At 33.6% G+C, this 19,094-nt stretch overlaps 2 protein-coding genes across 2 annotated transcripts in view; one reads left to right on the forward strand and one right to left on the reverse strand.

Annotated features, from left to right (window-relative positions):
* The window catches only part of LOC308342269 (uncharacterized protein C8orf88), a 40,704-nt gene extending 28,941 nt beyond the window's left edge, over positions 1–11,763 (forward strand). The window contains exons 5-6 of the mRNA XM_080802590.1: positions 7,970–8,076; positions 9,906–11,763. Coding sequence (XP_080658716.1) covers positions 7,970–8,076; positions 9,906–9,929 — 131 coding nt within the window. The 3' untranslated portion in view covers positions 9,930–11,763. The remainder of the gene's footprint in view (positions 1–7,969; positions 8,077–9,905) is intronic.
* Positions 11,764–12,525: 762 nt separating this feature from the next.
* Positions 12,526–19,094, reverse strand: part of NECAB1 (N-terminal EF-hand calcium binding protein 1) — a 187,207-nt gene continuing 180,638 nt past the window's right edge. Inside the window, exons 11-13 of the mRNA XM_080802579.1 lie at positions 18,237–18,314; positions 16,828–16,919; positions 12,526–13,421 (exon numbers count right to left, since the gene is read on the reverse strand). Of these exons, the coding sequence (XP_080658705.1) occupies positions 13,396–13,421; positions 16,828–16,919; positions 18,237–18,314 (196 nt within the window). The 3' untranslated portion in view covers positions 12,526–13,395. The remainder of the gene's footprint in view (positions 13,422–16,827; positions 16,920–18,236; positions 18,315–19,094) is intronic.

Below are 19,094 nucleotides of genomic sequence, written 5' to 3' on the forward strand. Positions count from 1 at the left end.
TTTCATCCCCTGGGCAGTTGGTGCACTTCGGTCTTCTGATGTGGAATTTTGTGAATATTTCTTTGATAATTTTCTCATCTCCATCTTCTCTATTTTCTTCCTGAAATGCCTGTTATAGTCAGATACTAGTGATATTAGTCTACTTGATTCTGTAATTTTCTTATATTTTCTTTCTTATTTTCCATCATTGTTTTGGTTTTGCTTCCTAAGAGCTTTTCCCAATTTCTTTATCCGGCAGCACAGTCCAGAGAACAACTTGGAATTGAGTGTTAGCCCTAGTTCTTTTAAAAGCTATAAGTAATTTCCATCACTGGAAAATTCTTATTCAGCTTTTATATGTGGCACAAAAGCAGCAAGAGCTGCCTCATCTGTCCCTCTCTTTTTCATTCTCTAAGTTCAGAATCCTTTGCCTGCAGTGCCTATTCCTTTTTAAAAGATCTTTATTGGGATACCTGGGTGGCACAGTTGGTTAAGCATCTCACTCTTGATTTCAGCTCAGGTCATGATCTTAGGGTCCTGAGATTGAGCCCTATGTTGGGCTCCCTGCTCAGTGTGGAATCTGCTTAATATTCTCTCCCTTCTCTCTCTGTTCCTCCCGCCGTTAAAATAAATCTAAACAAAACAAAAACCCAAACAAAGTATCTTTACTGAGGAATAATTTACATACTGTAAAATACACCATTTTAACTATAGTATATACTTTATTGTCTTTTTAAGTAAATTTGCAGAGTTGTGTGTCCATTTGAACGGTACAGTTTTAGAACATCCTTATCACCACAAAAAGCATCCTGTGCGCATTTACAGTCAGCACCCATTCCCAGGCAACTAATATTAATCATTGTCTTTCTCTATTGATTTGGCTTTTCTGGACATTTCATGTAAATGTAATTATACAATAAATCTTTTACATATGGCTTCTTTCACTTAACATAATATTTTTCAGGCTCATCTATGTTGTAGCACTTATCAGTAGTTCCTTTGTTTTTATTGTTGAGTAAGTATGTTCATTGTATGGATATACCACATTTTGTTGATCTTTTCCTGTTGATGGACATTTTTGTTGTTTTCAGTTTTGGAAAGCATGAATAATGTTCCTATGAACATTCCTGTAAAAGTTTCTGTATGGACATACATTTTCATTCTCTCAGGTAGAAGTGGGATTCCTAGGTAACATTGTAAATATATATGCCTAATTTCATGACACATTTTTTCCAAGTGACTATCACCAGAAATATCTGGAAATTCTAGATGCTTTTAGTCCTTGCTAACACTTGGTATTGACAGTTCATATGATTTTTTAGTTATACCAATTCTAAGAGGTACTGATTTCCAAAGTGCTATAATAACCCAGCAGTTTTACTACCAGTTTTCTACCAAGGAGAAATGAAAAAAAAAAAATGTGTCCACACAAAAACTTAGAGTATATCCTTTTTATCCAAGGTGTCAAATGTTGGCTTGAATAATATCTCCTATTTTCTGTTTAATATCTGTACAATCTGAGGTCAACCTCTTTTTAAAAAAATTATGTATTTTAGAGAGAGAGAAGGGGGGCTGTTGAAAGAGGGAGAGAGGGAGAGGGCAGAGAGAATCTTAAGCAGAGCTGGACATGAGGCTTGATCCCATGTCCTTGAGATTGTGACTTGAGCCGAAACCAAGAGCAGGACACTTAACTGTGCCACCAAGGTGCCCCTGGACAACCCATTTTTGATCCTCGGCATTTGTTTTTTGTGTTCTTTTCTGCAAATGAATCTAGTCTCAGATTTGTCAAATTCATTTCTCTTTTTCAAAGAACCAGCTTTTTTGGCATTTTAATTTTACGTATTTTTTATTTTGGTGATATCTACTTACAAATTTCTTTCTATACTTATGGTTTTATTCTTTTTCTGGCATTTTAAAATGGATTTTTAGGTCATTTGTTGTAGATATTTTCTTATAAGAATTTATACATTTCTATTGGAGCACTGCTTTAGATATAATCCACAGATTTTGATGTTATAGTGTCATTCACTTTAAAATATTTTTAATTTCATTATTTTACCTTTGACTTGTGAATTATTTTAAAGTATGCTATTTAATTTCTAAGATACTTGAAGTTTTTCTGGATTTATTATAGATTTCATAATTTTATTATCAGAGAATATAGTCTGTATGATTTCAAGTCTCTTAAATATTATTTCTTTAGTATTGTTTTATTGATATACAGTTGACATACACATTATATTAGTTTGAGGTATACAACATAAAGATCAAAAATTTGTATATTTTGGGAAATGACCATCTCAGTAAGTCTATTTAACATCTGTCACCATACATAGTTCCAAATTTTTTTCTCATGTTGTACTCTCTTGGCAACTTTCATATGTGTGGTATAATATTATTAACTATAGTCACCATCGTGCATATTATCCCCATGACTTATTTATTTTATAACTGGAAATTTATACCTTTTGACCTCCTTCCCCACTTTGCATATGTTCCACCCCTGACTCTGGCAACCTCCAATCCGTTCAGTGACCTGTAACACTTTTTTTTTTTTTTTTAAGATTCCATGTAAGTGAGGTTGTACCATATTTGTCTTTCTCCATTTGACATATTTGACTCCACTTAATACTAAGTTCATCCATATTGTCACAAATGGCAAGATTTCACTTTTTATGGTTGAGTAATAAATATTTTATTGTGCATATATATATATACACCACACTTTCTTTACCCATTCCCATATCAGTAAACAGGTTGCTTCCATATCTTGACTATTGTAAATAATGCTGCAGTGAATGTGGGGTACATATATATTTTTGAAATACTGTTTTTGGTTTTTTTGGGTAAACACCCAGAAGTGGAATTGCTGGATTTTCTATTTCTATTTTTAATTTTCTGAAGAATCTTTAATACTATGTTTCATAGTGGCTGTACCAGTTTACATTCTCACAAACTGCATGAATTTCCTTTTCTCCATAAGCTTGTCAATGTTTGTTATTTTTTGTCTTTTTGATATACCAGCTATTCAGACTGGTGTGAAGTGAAATGATAGCTCACTGTGGTTATGATTTATATTTCTCCGATGCTTAAATGTTGAGCATAATTTCATGTGTCTTCTTGCATCTGTAAGTCTTTGGAAAAATGTCCATTCAGGTTCTCTGCCCATTTTTAATTGGATTTATTTCGGTGTTGAGTTGTAGAGTTCTTTATAGATTTTAGATAGTCAACTCTTATTAGTTATATCATTTGCAAATATCTTCTCCTATTCAATAAGTCATGTTTTAATTTTGTTGGTTTCTTTTTGCCTTGTAAAAGCTTTTTGTTTTTTTAAAGATTTTATTTATTTATTAGAGATCACAAGTAGGCAGACAGGCAGGCAGAGAGAGAGAGAGAGAGTGGAGGAAGCAGGCTCCCCGCTGAGCAGAGAGCCCGATGCAGGGCTCGATCCCAGAACCCCGAGATCATGACCTGAGCCGAAGGCAGAGGCTTTAACCCACTGAGCCACCCAGGTGCCCCTGTAAAAAAAGCTTTTTAATATGATGTAGTCCCAATTGTTTATTTTTGCTTTTGTTTCCCTTGCCTAATGAGACAGATCTAAAAAAATATTGCTGAGACTGAGGTCCAAGAGATTATTACCTTTTATTTTATTTTAGGAGATTTGTGGTTTTAAGTCTTACTTTTAGCTCTTTTGTCCATTTTGAGTTTATTTTTGTGTATGGTGTAAGAAAGCAGTCACATTTCATTCTTTTGTATATTGCTGTGCAGTTTTCCCAACACCGTATTGAAGAGAACTTTTTTTTTTGTTTTTAAGATTTTATTTATTTGAGAGAGAATGCACCAGAGCACATGTGGGGTGCAGGGTGCCGCAGAGGGAGAAGATAGGGGAGGAGGAGACTCCTTCCTGATTGGGGAGCCTGCCAGTGCTCAATCTTGAACCAAAGGCAGAGGCTTAACCGACTGAACCACCCAGGCCCCCCTTGAAGAGACTGTCTTTTCCCCATTGTGTATTCTTGACTCTTTATCATAAATTAATTGACCATGTAAGTGTGGATTTGTTTCTGAGTTCCCCATTCTGTTCCATTTGATCTGTAGGTCTTTTTTTGGAGCGGATACCATAATAGTTTCATAGCTTTGTGTAGTATAGTTTGAAATTGGAGTGTGATACCTTTAGTTTTTGTTCTGTCTCAAGATAGATTTAGCTGCTCATGGTCTTTTTTGGTTCCACACGTTTTAGGATTTTTTGGTTCTAGCTGTGAAAAATGCAATTGGTATTTTAGTAGGAATTGCATTAAATCTGTAAATTGCTTTAGGTTATATGAACATTTTAACAATATCAGTTCCTCCAGTGCGTGAGCATGGAATATCTTTCTGTTTATTTGTGTCATCTTCAGTTTCTCTCATCAGTGTGCTATAGTTTTTTAGAGTATAGGTTTTTTTTTTTTTTAACCTCCGTGGCTACATTTATTCCTATTTTATTTTTCTAATGCAGTTGTAAATGGGATTGTTTTCCTAATTTCTCTTTGTGATAATTTGTAATTAGTGTATGGAAACATAATAGATTTCTGTATTTTAATTGTATTCTGCATCTTATTGAATTCACGTTTTCTAATAGGTTTTTTTAGGGAGTCTTTAGGGTTTTCCATATAAATTATCATGTAATCTGCAAACAGTGACAGTTTTACATCTTTCTTACCAATTTGGATGCCTTGTATTTCTTATCTGATCATTGTGGCTATGACTTCCAGTACAATGGTGAATAAAAGTGATAAGAGTGGACATCCTTATCTTGTCCCTGATCTTAGAGAAAAAGATTTCAACTTTCACCACTGGGTATGCTTTTAACTGTGGGTTTATCCTCCTTGGGTTTTATTATGTTGAGGGATGTTTTTCTGTATGTTTCCTCTATGATCTTTTAACTATATGGTTGAATTTTGTTTGCTGATATTTTGTTGAGGATTTTTGCATCCATGTTAATCAAGGCCTGAATTTTTTTGTGGGATCCTTTGAGAAAAGCATGTATCAGGGTAATGCTGGTCTCATGAGTTTAGAAGAGTTTGGAAGAGTTTCAGAAGGATTGGTATTAATAATTCTTCTTTGAATGTTTGGTAGAATTCAGTTCATCTGGTCCTGGATTTTTGTTTGTTGGGAGGTTTTTTGATTACTGATACAATCTCCTTACTAATAATTTGTTCACATTTTCTCTTTTTTGTGATTCCGTTTTGATAGCTTCTATATTTCAAGGAATTTGTCCATTTCTTACTGGCTGTCAAACTTGTTTGATGGATAATTGTTCATAGAGTTCTCTTATGTATGATTTTTTGTATTATTTGGTATTATTTGTAATGTCTTCTTGTTTGATTTTGAGGGTTTTTTTTTAAGCCCCTTAAATTTATTGAGACTTGTTTTATAGCCCAGCACATGGTTTGTCTTGGTGACTCTATCATGTCTACTTGAAAATAATCTGTATTTTGCAGTTGTCGATACAGTTTCTATAACTGTTAGTTAAATCAGGGTGGTTGATATTGTGCAGATCTAAGTATTTTCTGATTTATTTTTGGCTAGTTCTATAAAGCGCTGAGGAGATAATTTTGTATTACTTGATATTTTTGTGGAATTGTCTATTTTGTCATTTTTCCTTTATGTATTTTGAAACTTTGTCATTTGGCACGGCACATCAATAATTCTCTCTTTAGCTGATATTAAGATAGCCATTCCTGCCTTCTTATTCCTACTTTTTGCATGATATATATTTTTATATCCATTTACTTTCAACCATATATGTCTTATAGGCAGCATATAATAGTAAGGTTTTCTTTTTTTAATCCATTGTGTCAGTTTATGGCCTTTAAGCATGGTGCTTAACCTAAGAGCAAACCATGTTCCTTAGTTCAAATCCCTGTTTTGGAAATTAAATTTTATTGGAACACAGCCACATGCTTTTCTGTAGCTGCTTTTGCACTATTATACTGAGCAGTTGTGACAGACTTTGTCCCAAAACCCTCAAATATTTACTGTTAGGCCTTTTACAGAAAAAAGTTTGTCGACAGCTTGTTTAGACCATTAACATTTAAGGTGATATAGTTGGATTAAGGCCTTTCATTATTTATTTTCTGTTTTTCCCTGTCCTGTTTTTCCCTTTTTCTGCTTTTTTTTTGGATATTTTTGAATTTTTGTTGGTATTTGATTATATCAGATTTTTAGCTATATTTTCTTGTATTTTTAAGTTGTTTGTCTAGGGATTATAATATCTCAGTGTACTTGTTAATATTATACTACTTCATGCAGAATGGTGATGGTAAAACCTTGCAACCATGTGTAGGTTTCTTCCCTCCCCTCCACTGCCCTGACCTTTTTGCTGTTATTGTATCATATCTCCACTAGACAGTGTCATAAGTTTTGCTTTCAATATCCACACACATAAAATTTAGAGGGGAAAAAAGACCATTATATTTATTCAGCTATTTACCCTTCTTTTATTCTTCATTTCTGAGTATTAAGGTTTCTGTGTAGTATCGCTGCCTTTCAACCTGAGAAACTTCCTTGAGCATTTCTTGTAGATTAACTAACTCTACTAGTTACACATTTTTAGTTTTCTTTCTTTTCTGAAAATGTCTTTTAATCTCACATGTTTCAGTCTCACACAACTACCCTCCACTTCAGATGACAGTTGTAAGTAGTAGGTCCCCAGATTACTCAAAACTTCTAAATTAGAGGTTAAGTCTCCCTTCTTGCATTTGATCATTTGCTAGAACAGCTCACAGAACTTAGGGAAAACACTTAACCAGTTTATTATATAATAAAAGATATGATAAAGGATACAGATAAAGGAAGAGATATGTAGGGGTGAGGTCTAGAAGGGTCCCATGTGCTAGAGCTTCTATCCCTGTGGAATTGGAGTGTGCCACCCTCTGGGTACATGGATGTGTTCCTCAACCCAGAAGCTCTCCATACCCCATACTTTGGGGATTTTTATGGAGGCATCATCATGTGGCATGATTATTCATTAACTCAGTCTCCAGCCCTTCGCCTTCTAGAAGAGTTGGAGGTGGGACTGAAAGTGTCAAGCTTCTAATCATGGCTTGATCTTTCTGTTGACCAGCCTCTGTCCAGAAGGCCACCAGAAGTCACCTCATTAGAACGAAGGGCATTTCTTTCACACAGGAAAATCCAAGGGATTTAAGAGCTATATGTCAGGAAGTAGGGTAAAAAACCAAATACTAGAACAAAAGATGCTCCAAGTATTCTTATCATTTTACAAAATTACAAGGGTTTTAGGAGCTTTGTGCAAGGAACCAGGGATGGAGACCAGTAGATTTTTGTTGTTGTTGTTGTTTCACAGTATGGAATTCTAGCTTGTCCGTTCTTTTCTATTAGCACTTTAAAGATACTGCTCTGCTGTTTCTGGCTCAGCAAGTGATCTTTTATGGTGATAGTTTCTGATGAGAAATATGCAGGTATTTGAAGCATTGTTTTTATTCTCCTTTAAAGATAGGGACCCTATCTTGGATCTTTTTCACCATTACTTAGCACATCTCTGATGTGTAGATGTACAATAAATTTTTCTTGAATTTATTTTGATTGTATTACATTTTAAGTAAATTTATATGAAGACTAGACAGGCTTATTGGTGTTCTATTTTGGCAGGATCAGAATTGCCCAACACATATTACTGCCATTAAACTTTTTAAGATCCTTTCACTAGATATGAATAACCAGATGAAAGAAACCATGCATCCATTACTGATTTTCTGAAATGTTTCTCTTTCTCCCATTTTTCCTTGATTACTTGGCTTCCTTTCCATGTAAAAGGAAAAAAGGAAGCAGTAGCTACTTGTCAAAGTTTTTTGCTTCTCTTCTCTTTTGCATAGAAACTACTCATCATTTTATAAAATAATGGATTATTAAGGGACATTCAGAAAACAATGAGCCAAAAAGTGTTCTGGGAGAGTTATTTTATAACATTACATCTGATGTTTAATATCTATAGAGAGAATTAAATACAGCAGAGATTTCCTGTTGAAGCTCTCAAGTGTTTCCATCTGCAGAAAAAAACCAGACTTTCTGCCTGATCATCCCATTGTACTTCAAAAACCAGTAAGTAGTTTCCTAATTTTATATTAATTCTAAAATATTTGTCTTTAGTATTTTCACTGGATTCTTTCCCTAGATTTTTAATTTTATTATGGAATATAATTCAGAAAAGTACATAAATCTAAATGTATAATATAACCCCAGCTCCCCAGCTTTGTTTTTCTTTTTCAACATTTCCCTAGCAAATCAGTGTCTTTTCTGGTTCCATACAAATTTTAGGATTGTTCGTTCTAGGACTTTGAAAAATGCCGGTAGAATTTTGATCGGGATGGCATTGAAAGTATAGATTGTGCTGGGCAGTATAGACATTTTAACAACGTTTATTCTTCTGATCCATGAGCGTGGAATGCTTTTACATCTTTTGGTGTCTTCTTTAATTTCTTTCATGAGTGTTCTGTAGTTCTTGAGTCCAGGTCCTTTACCTCTTGGTTATGTTTATTCCAAGGTGTCTTATGGTTCTTGGTGCTATAGCAAATGGAATCGATTCTCTAATTTCCCGTTCTAAATTTTCATTACATGTATAATATAACTAATTACTATAAGTAATTACCACTCTGGCCAAGAAATAGGATGGAATTATATTTTAAGAAATAATTTTTGCATTGAAGGATAAGGAGCCTAAAAATTCTATTGTTTTTAAGTTCTATAATCCATCTGCAGTTGATTTTACTTTATGATGTAAAGTAGGGGTCAAGTTTTATTTTTTTCTACATGGATATCCAGTCATCCTAGCAATATTTACTGAAAGAATAGTCCTCTGCCACCCCTGTGGCAATATATGTGTGGTGTGTTTCTAGGCCCTTACTCTTCTCAATTTGTCTTTTTATATAGTAAAACAAGTCACCCCACTTATTCCTCAGTGTGTTTTTGCTGTTCTTAGTGTCTTATATTTGTGTCACTGCATCAGATTTCATCAAAATAAATACAATAAATACACCTATCTTTCAGCACATTGATTGGAAATGACAGGAGTGTTGATATCAGACTTGGGTTCAAATTGTAGCTTCACCTTGTGCATTAGTATACTGTTCAAACTTAAGTCATTTAACGTTGAAACCTTAGTTTTGTGATTGCAGTTGAGGTTGATAATGTATAGCAGGACTTGGATAGTACTTAGTGCTTAATATGCACTTAGTAAATTGCCTTTATTTCCATTTTGACTAGAGTTTGACTTTAAAGTTTTCACAATCTTTCTTATATGGGTAAAAGTATTCTATTGAGATGAACTCAAAATATAAGTATGCTGAGAATGGCTCATATGGGAGACATAACATCTCCTGTGCTTTCCAACCATTTGGAATACAAAGCCTCTTTTAAAAATTCCAAACTTGTAGAACTGTAGTCAGTTCAGTCAGAAATTTGTTTTTTTCATAATACCTTGCACACAGGAATATTTTATCATGAGAAATGTTCTTAATGTTCAAATTATCCCACCTGTTCAGAAAAAAAATCATAGGTATATGTATGAATAAATCTAAACTTGAATGCTGTATAAAATATGGTCATTTTTTTCATTTGCAAACCTATTTCATCTCTAATATTTTATTTTGTAAATAAAATTTAGACAGACACATTATTTTGAACAAGCCAGGTACCACAAAAACAGAACAGGTTTAGAATACAATCTAATATATTTAAAAATGCATTACATATTTTTTTAAACATAGAACTGTTTTGACAAATTCCAGTTACTTTAATACTTTGTATAGTAACATGCATTTAAGATCTGTAAACACTTAATAGGATCACAGTATTTGGCTTGATAAACTAAGTAGTAAAAACTGTATCTTTTCAATCTAATTGATAAATTAACTTTTTCTTCTATGTTACAGGAAAACCACCAAAGTTTTAAGTAGCATTTTAAGAACAAGTGAATTTGAAGATAAAGAATTATTTGTTTTCTATTTTGGACACCTGCAAATGAAGTGGATCTAGTAACAATACCTGTAATGGACTGTGACAATTCAGTTTATTTTTAATTTTGATGGTTGGGTATTTGGTTTCTCCTAAAATGAGAAATATTTTAAACTATAAAGAATTTTCTAATCAGTTTCAGCTCTGCAGGCAGTTTCCTGCATAAATTGGGAAGTAACACTGGAAAGTAAGAATTTGGTTAGTAGGGAAGGCTGTATTTATAATTTGCATGCTACTTGCAATTTTTTGTTTTTCATCTCTTGTAATAATGGAATGGAAATGTAAGCTGTAAAAATTCTCAAATATAAAGTATTTGCTATGATGTATATATGGTACATAATTTCTTGTTGCTTCTAAAGTTGGCTTTTGTTCTGTTTTCCACTGATTTCATACCAGCGCTCTCTGCAAGGATCTTTACAATCTCTCCAGAGGCTTAAAATGACCCAGGATGTTCAATGCATAGTTCTCAATGACAGGAAGGAGAATATTTTAACAGGCATTTCTTTGGTCTCTAGGTTTTTGATAAAATTGTTTAATATTCATGATTACTAGCAGAGATTGACAATTTGGAAACAATGAAACTCAAGGTGAAAAACAGCTGCTACTTGTTGTCTCTAATCAGACTCCATGAACAGAAGTTAGGCAATTGCAAATTAATACTGATATTTTTAATTCCAAAAGAGGAAAGATTTAGGCATTGCAAGTAATTGAGGTACATTAAGTTTCAATTCTTTAATTTCTTATGACAAGAACATGTATGGATGAAGAATTTGGGGGCTAAGCTTTTAGTTCCTAGAAATTTTATATAATAAATCTCCTGCATTTTGTCACTCTGGATGTTACTACTGAAAAGAAGAGTTTCTTCCAGCATAGTGTCAAAAAAAAATTGCTGATATAAAGGTAAGTGTAAACTCTCCCTAATTCTATTCTCAGAAATCCCCAGGTCTACAGGCAAGGCATTCAAGACCCTCATTTGGCAGAAAGTTTATTGTAAACTGACTCCTAAAACCAGTACCTTTCTCTTCACTGGTCTTTGGGCTTTTTACCTGGATTCAAGCTTTAGTCCATAGTAGGCTTCCCATCTTGGTCTTTTAGTACACACTTTTCATTACTTCACTCCCCAGGGGGGGAAAAAATACACTGAAACCATAAATTTACGGGTTACTTAAAAATGATACATTTAAAACTAGGGCCCAGATTTATTTTTTGTCCTATTTTCCCTTTATATTATTATAGGTTCCAGTGTGTATATACATATATATATACACACACACACATATAACAATTTATGTATAATTTGTATAAGAGCTGGGGTCAGTATTACCATAATTAAATTGGCTTGCTTTATTATTTGCTTGTTCTCAAAGGTTTTTGGTGTTTTTTTTTGGAATCTAGTTAAAAAAATGGTAATAGAACTTATTCTAGTTTGGAATCTAAAGAGCTCTTCTGCTCAGCACTGTTATTTTGAGGGCAGAAACCTTTTTAAAGTCATACCACCATGGTTTTGGAAACTGCCTCACACTTAAAAGACTTAGGTACTTTCTGAATCTAATACTGAAATATGTTTTGATTGGCTATAATTTGTATTTCTTGAAACCATTCATAACCAACCTTTTCAAGACGTTTTATGTCAAAAGTCACTGTATATAATCAGAGTGAGACTGCAAAGTCTGTTTTATTATCTGTTTGCCTTTGTACATATGTATAACTTGTTTGAGTAATCATTGTACATCTCCATTAATGTTCTCTGCTTTGTATATAAATTAAAAGAGTTGAGCCAGGTGTTGTTTCATAGTGTTTTTCATCTTTAGACATGACTATATGTGTGTGTGTATACACACACACACACACATATACACATATACACACTCATTTGTGTCTGTGTGTGTATGTGTGTATATGACAAAATTTACTGCCCTTGTAGAAGTTATGAAAAAAATTACTTAGATGGACGAGGACTGAGGTGTATACAAAGGTACACCTTTGACAGAAGCTAATTCGTTTGAGAAAATATTTTAGGTCAAATTTTATATTTAAAAATATAATTTAGTTCAATCTGAGTTTTCCAACAGTAAAAGAAAAAAAATTGCCTTATAGTTTTTCCTTAAAGACCTGTGGTTTCAAAGGAATTTGGATTATAGAATAACAGGGTAACAGACTTAATATGCACTGGATTTTTATTAGCAGCATTTATCAGAATAGATTTTATTAAAACTATATGAGCCTGTATAGCAAAGTGTACTAGGTACACAGAACACACCAACTGTTCTGGTGAAATTAGAATTGTCATTCTAGTGTTAAAACTGGAAAAGGTTTTCTGTCCAGTATCTTCCCTGGGAAGAGGGAATGCTCTTAAAATTTTGTGCTTGTTTTGTATTTCTTCATTTACTTAGGTTAAAATTTTATTATTTAAATATTTTGAAATTATTATTTAAATGCAAATGTCTATTTTCCAGAAATAAATTAGTCCTCAGGCTCATATGCCAAAAAATTTGAATCAAATTTTCTCAAAGTAAAATTCTATTTTTTTGATTTGTTGAATTTACATATAATTATGATGCTATAATAAATGATATAATGGTGTTATAGTACCAAATGGTACCCTAACACAGAATTGTTCACTTGTGAAAAACCAGTTTATAACATGATAGGTATATAGAGTCTATAGATTACAGCGAAGACTATTGTATACTCATGTATTAACTTTTTTTTTTTTTTTTTTAGCCTAAACAATAGAAAGGTATTTTCTCACAGTTCTAGAGCCTGGAAGTCCAAGATCAAGGTGCTAGCAAGGCTGATTTCTTCTGAGGCCTCTTCTGGCTTGCTGTTGGTACCTTCTTACTGTGTCCTCACGTGGCTTTTTCTTTGTGCACCTTCTTTTGCTCTCTCTGCATGTAAGGACACCATTTTGGGTCACATATTAGCTTTTTCAGTAAAGTGAATACTTACAAGATCATGAATTGGTAATGGGAGTGAGCACTACCAAAGAATAAACTTCACAGAAAATCAGTTACTTAAAAATGACAAAACACTGATTTAACCTTGATAGTTTATGACAAATCTACAAAAGCTATCCTATGAAGTGATACTCTAAAAGTTCCCACTTCAATTATTTTTTATCATTTTTCACAATTTTTTTCCTTTATGTGTTCACTTTTTTCACATATTAAGATTCTGCCACTAAAGGGTTTAGGTTACAATGTAGCAAAACAGCAAAGACTGAGAATAGTGAACTTCAAAAATTTAGGTAAACTTCACATAAAAGATACAGAAGACATTTTAGAAGAGTGCACATCTTAAATATATTAAAAGTATAGAGTAGATTAGTAACTGCAGAGAATTTTCTAATTCACATTTTCAATAAGAATACTTGTTTTGCACTTGGAACCGTAAAATGTCTAGAAACATCTAGTTGTTCAGGATCCACCATGAAGCTGAAAAGAGAAAAACAACTATTATTAAGTGAAAATAATTGCCAGGGCTAAGTTAGTCAAGGTGTAATCATTCTTAGACTATTTTTCTCCCACCTTTAGTCTGCATAATTATCTTTAAAGTTAATCATTATTTACTATTTGAACCAAGATTGAACTCTTCCTATGCAATATTTGTACCAGGTCTTTTGGCACTTGGTCATACTTTGTTATATATGAATGGAACTTATCTTGGCAATGAGACTGTAAATGCCCTGAAGATGAAATCATGTTGTTTTAATCCTCCCAGTACTGGCAGCAGTTTGGGAATGTAAGATACTTTTATATAACAATTTCTGAAAGATTGGGTAGAAGCAACTGCATGTGTTTTAAATATTTTATAGTTTATCTATGTTGTAAGGTTGTTGAAAATGTTTTCCCCAGTGAATATAAATATCCCAAAGTCAAATCTATAACAAAGAAGTAAGATTGATGGAATGCTGTGAGAAACAGACAAATAGAAAGGTCTGAAATTTGCAAAGCTATTTAAGAAATATACTAGTTGGTAATAGGATCTTAACTTTCATGTCTATCTTCTTTTCTCATAGCCAAGGGATATTCTCATATCCCTTTCTCATTTGCCAAGGGATATTCTGCTCCACAGACTGAATTCTTTATATTTTGGTCTGGGTATTTTATGATGGCTAGTGGGCCTGTTTGGCTGTACTTCAGTATGCCTCATTTGAATGATTTTGATATTTGAGAGTCCATAGCAATATATTTCTTAAGATGTTTCTTCAGTAAACCATTTAGAAACTTAATAAAAAAGCAGTCTTATCAGAAATCATAATTTGTGAGTTAAATTAAAAATACAAACCTACCCATCTCTTTATAATAGGTATTTTTTTCAGATTTTAATTTTAGGTCTAAATACGTACAGCTGAAATGCTTTTAATTGTTTTTATTTTTAACCTTCATAAGACTGATTACTAAAAATATTAGTAGAAATCATATGGCCATTAAAACTTTAATATTTATAAGCTAATTCCAGCTGTTTGTCCAGAGAGGTGTGTCTGCTGTTGCAATTTATAAAACTTCCACATTCAAAAAAAGAAAAGGATGCCCCAAGTAGATATTAAAAATCTTAAGGGAGATTTAAAAAATTGTGTTAGAAATCAGACCTATCTTTTCTTTTTGTTTTTCCAAACTTCAGGGGTCACTGCTGAAATTAGATGTGATATGAAAATTTAATGCAAAATAGGTTAACAAAAAAGGCATTAAACTGCACTGAATTTGGGTTCTGAGAATAAGAATTGATCCAGTATTATTTGTGCCCAACTTTTCTCTCCAAATTAGGGACTGCTTTCGGAGAGAAAGAGAACAGAAAAATTTCAGCCATATTCATGGCTTTCTTATTTGAGTATTAAATCTGAGATATAAGCAAGGGAAATTCTATAAGTCCATAAATGTGTCCTTAAGATCTAGAGTAGTATATACCTAAAGCTCAGGCAGAGATGGTAGGCTGCTGACTGGAAAACATTCACATCTGATCTCCCCCGTCTCCTCACCTACCTTCAATTCTAGAATTTACCTTTTCACCTTCCATTTATTCCCTAATCCATCGAAATCCACCCTACCATTGTATTAAAACTGTTCTCTTGAACAGTGACCTCTTGTCAAATCCAGGTTTCAGTCCCATTCTCTTCAGTCCCACCCCACTACACAGGCACCTGACAAGAACTGTGCCTTGCATGGTATTTCTCTTGCAGTTTCCTTGCTAATTGACTACTCTGACTCTCCACCTCTGAGTGGTTCCCCTCTGTCTCCTTAATAACAGAGGCTTTCCTTCCCTTTTAAATAAAGGCGTTTTCCTATGCTTTTGTCAGATATTTGTTCTTATCTATACCCTTTCTCACTAAACCCAGGCTTCAAATATCTTGCCATGGTTAACTCCTGAAAACTGTATTGGCAAGGGAACTCTCTCTGGGTAGCTCCTGGTTTAGATGCCTTCTTTTTCCTGGCCTAGATTATTGCCCTACCTGACCAATCTCTCACCTCTCCATGATATCCACCTTTCTCCCTCCTGCCAGTTACTACTGATTAGAGCATTCACTATGCCTCTCAAAAACCTTTAACAAATCCATATGACTAACTTCAAACTCATTGTATTTTCAACCTGATTTCCTACTCTCTTCTCTCTCTACATGTACCATGTATAAGCTCTATGCCTTATTCTTACCTTTGTACCAATTAGCCAAGAACATTAACATCTTATATTTGTTCATGTCTATGTTTTACTTCTAGCAAAGTCTCTTCCATCTTTATTTGTCCAACTCACCTTTTAAGTTCCAACTCTGGAGTCATCTCTTTTTTAAAAAAAAAAAAACCTTAAAAAGCAATCCCTTCTCTAAATACACATGCATATTATGACACCTGCAGTAACTACTGTGTTATGCTGGAGCTCGTTTTTTTTTCTGCACGCATTTGTCTTTCCTATTGAATAGCATTTTATGGGAAGGGACTGAATTTTTACTTTGCACTCTCTCTAGCTCCCAACATAATGTTTATTCAAAATTGGAACTAGCACTAGTAAAGCTAAGCATCCCAGTATCCTCAGTACCTAACCCATAAAACACTCAGTAAATATATTTAATTGGTGACTGGAAGGGTAGATGAACAAGTGAATTTTGGTTCTCAATTATCTTAAGCCTTGGCTAGGTGAAACTTCTTAGACAATTTCAATTTTCTCTTTCCATTCTGCTTTCCTCCAATTACAAATAAAATTTTAACAGCTATTAAAAATATTTCAAAAAAAAAAATGTTTCCAGAACAATTCTAATCTGCAATCTATGGGTCACACACTTCAAATTTATTCAGTACACTAAATTATATAATATGGTAACATATTTGATTTTTAAAAAAAAATTTTTTTTAAAGATTTTATTTATTTATTTGGCAGAGAGAGAAATCACAAGTAGACAGAGAGGCAGGCAGAGAGAGAGGAAAGGAAGCAGGCTCCCCGCTGAGCAGAGAGCCCGATGCGGGGCTCGATCCCAGGACCCTGAGATCATGACCTGAGCCGGAGGCAGAGGCTTAATCCACTGAGCCACACAGGTGCCCCAAATATGGCAACATATTTGAATAAATTTTTTTGGACATGTCATGATTTGACTCCAAGTTTGCAATGATTACTTACTATACATGACTAGAAAAAAGTGACTAATACTAGGTTTAATATAGCCAGGAATACAAATAGGATCAACTAAGTAGTAAAGACAATAGACTATATAGATCTATTTCCTCCTCCCACTTTTAGATCTTAAGATCTAATAAAGAGAGCACCACTGATCAAGTTTGGGGGTAAGAAATACATCTTTTAAAAGCAAAAGACAATACAAAAGCATATAAGCACCGAAATCAGGATAATTACCAGGAACTAGCATAGTAGATGTGAGTTCTGGAGTTTCCAAGAAGTCCACATTGCTTCTTTGGAATGTCTTGCTATAATTCGTCTGAAGGTGGCTGTATAAATAATTACAGGTTAAGGCTGTGCGCTTCTTTTATAATCTAAGAGTGCAACAGATCGAATTCAGTCATGGTGGCAAGGTTTTGGATGATTTGGATTAAGTGTCTGAATATAGACTTTTTATGGTTATTTGGCCTTAAAAAACAAAAAATTTCTGAAGACTTTTAAAAGTCTTCAATAATAAGAATATATAATAATAAGATTGTAATATATTAATTAATAATTATATATATTAATGTAATTAATAAGAATAAGAACATTAATTCCCATGGAAAGTAAAAGGAGAAAGACTTTAATTGCAGAAAGTAGCTTAAACAGAAAAAAGAATATATTGGCTGTCAGAATGATTTCAAAATAGGATAGCTAAGAAGAGAGACTACAGGTTTTTCTCTCTCTAGGGAAAAAAAGAAAAATCATCTATCTCAAAGTGTAGGCCTAGAGTACAGAATTGAGTAAGTTGGCTTTAAAGCTCCCTTCTGTGTTTGAAATTCTATTGGTGTCATTACATATTATAGTTTTAAAATAGTCACAAAAATAAAACTTTTAGGTGAAATATGTATAACTGAATTTTCAGGAATTCTATTACTTTCATTACCATATTTAAAACCTTAAATATGGGCTTACTAGAGGGCTGTATTCTCTGCCATTTAAAACGAACTAGTACTATATAATCTCAGTAGCAATACTTTTCTTCATCCCATTTTTTCCAATTGTATGTTACCTATTTGTAATTATCAATTTAAAAGAGGTGTATTGGTTTAACTTTGTTGAGAAGTAACTGACAAATATCTACATTCAACATGTACAGTATGGTTTGATATACATTATACACTATAGAATGGTTACCAAGAGAAGTTGATTTTTTAATTTTTTTGCAGTTTAAAGATATTTAGAAAAATTAAGCCATGATGGTGTTAACTGTTATAGTTTTACTGTAAAGTAAAATGCCACAGAGTTTATGAAAAATTAGAAAGTAAAATTATTTTCTCATCCTTCCTTTTCTGTGTCCTTTGTCCTCCCAATTTCCTGGCACTTAAGAAAACCACGACCCATATCTAACTCTTACTTGACAGCATCAGTAAAATGGTTATACTTAAAGGAGGATCATTTCCAAAAATATTTGTGCTTCAAGAAGAGAAGGGTTTCTAATCCAAGAAATAAATTCTTAAAAGGGTGGGATTTAGGAAAACGAACAAATGGGATAGATTTTAAGGTGAGGTAAAGGGAATAGAGCTTTTCCTACAAGTTCTAAAAACATCATGTATATTTCCCCCTCCTTGTCCCACCCCCCCAAAAAGCCTGGTGTTACTTACCTATTCCACACACTGCTGTTCTCCCAAAACTCATAAATAATGTACCGAGATTCATTGGAAAGCTTCTGTATGGAAATACTGAAATGGAAAAGAAAAAGTGTAAGTAGCCACAGGAAATTAAAGACAAGAAGCAAACTAATTTTAAAGATTCTAGTTATTTATTTTAGAGAGAGAGTGTGTGAGCAAGTTCAAGTGGAGGGAGAGACAGAGGGAGAGAATCTCAAGCATGGCCCACGCTGAGCAAGGAGCCCTACATGGGACTGATCTACATCACTGAGATCATGACCTGAGCTGAAATCAAGAGTCAGATGCTTAACCGACAGCCACACAGGTGCCCCAAGAAGCAAACTAATTTTTCTAATTGTGTATGTATGTGATATGAAACAATCTTACCTATTCATATGGAAAACACCTATGGTGCCTGCATGAAAATGAAAGTTTTGTGAAGAATTGATTAGTTCAATATGTCTGTATTGTTTGACACAATTTTTTAATTTTCTGGTTTGGTATCATGAAAATCATCTCAGTATATTATAGACATGAGTATCTGTTGTCTTATGGTTCCAAAAAATGTTGAATGCATGCATTTGTACTTGACCTCAAGTGCAGCTCTTTGAATCTATCCTGTCTGCCTCCATATAGCTCTTTCCAAATTCCTGGCCTTCTCCCTTGGGTTGACTGCTGCAAGGTTTCTGGTTTGTCAGTGCCCATGGTTCGTTCTCTCTCTCGATCTCTCTCTCTCTCTCTCTCTCACACACACACACACACACACCTGGTTTGCCAGGGACCACTGGTTTTCTCTCTCACACACACGCATGCAAGCGTGTGCGCGTGCACATACACACACACACCCCCCTC

This window comes from Martes martes, assembly GCF_963455335.1.
Source record: "Martes martes genome assembly, chromosome: 4".
In the NCBI taxonomy this organism is placed as follows: domain Eukaryota; kingdom Metazoa; phylum Chordata; class Mammalia; order Carnivora; family Mustelidae; genus Martes; species Martes martes.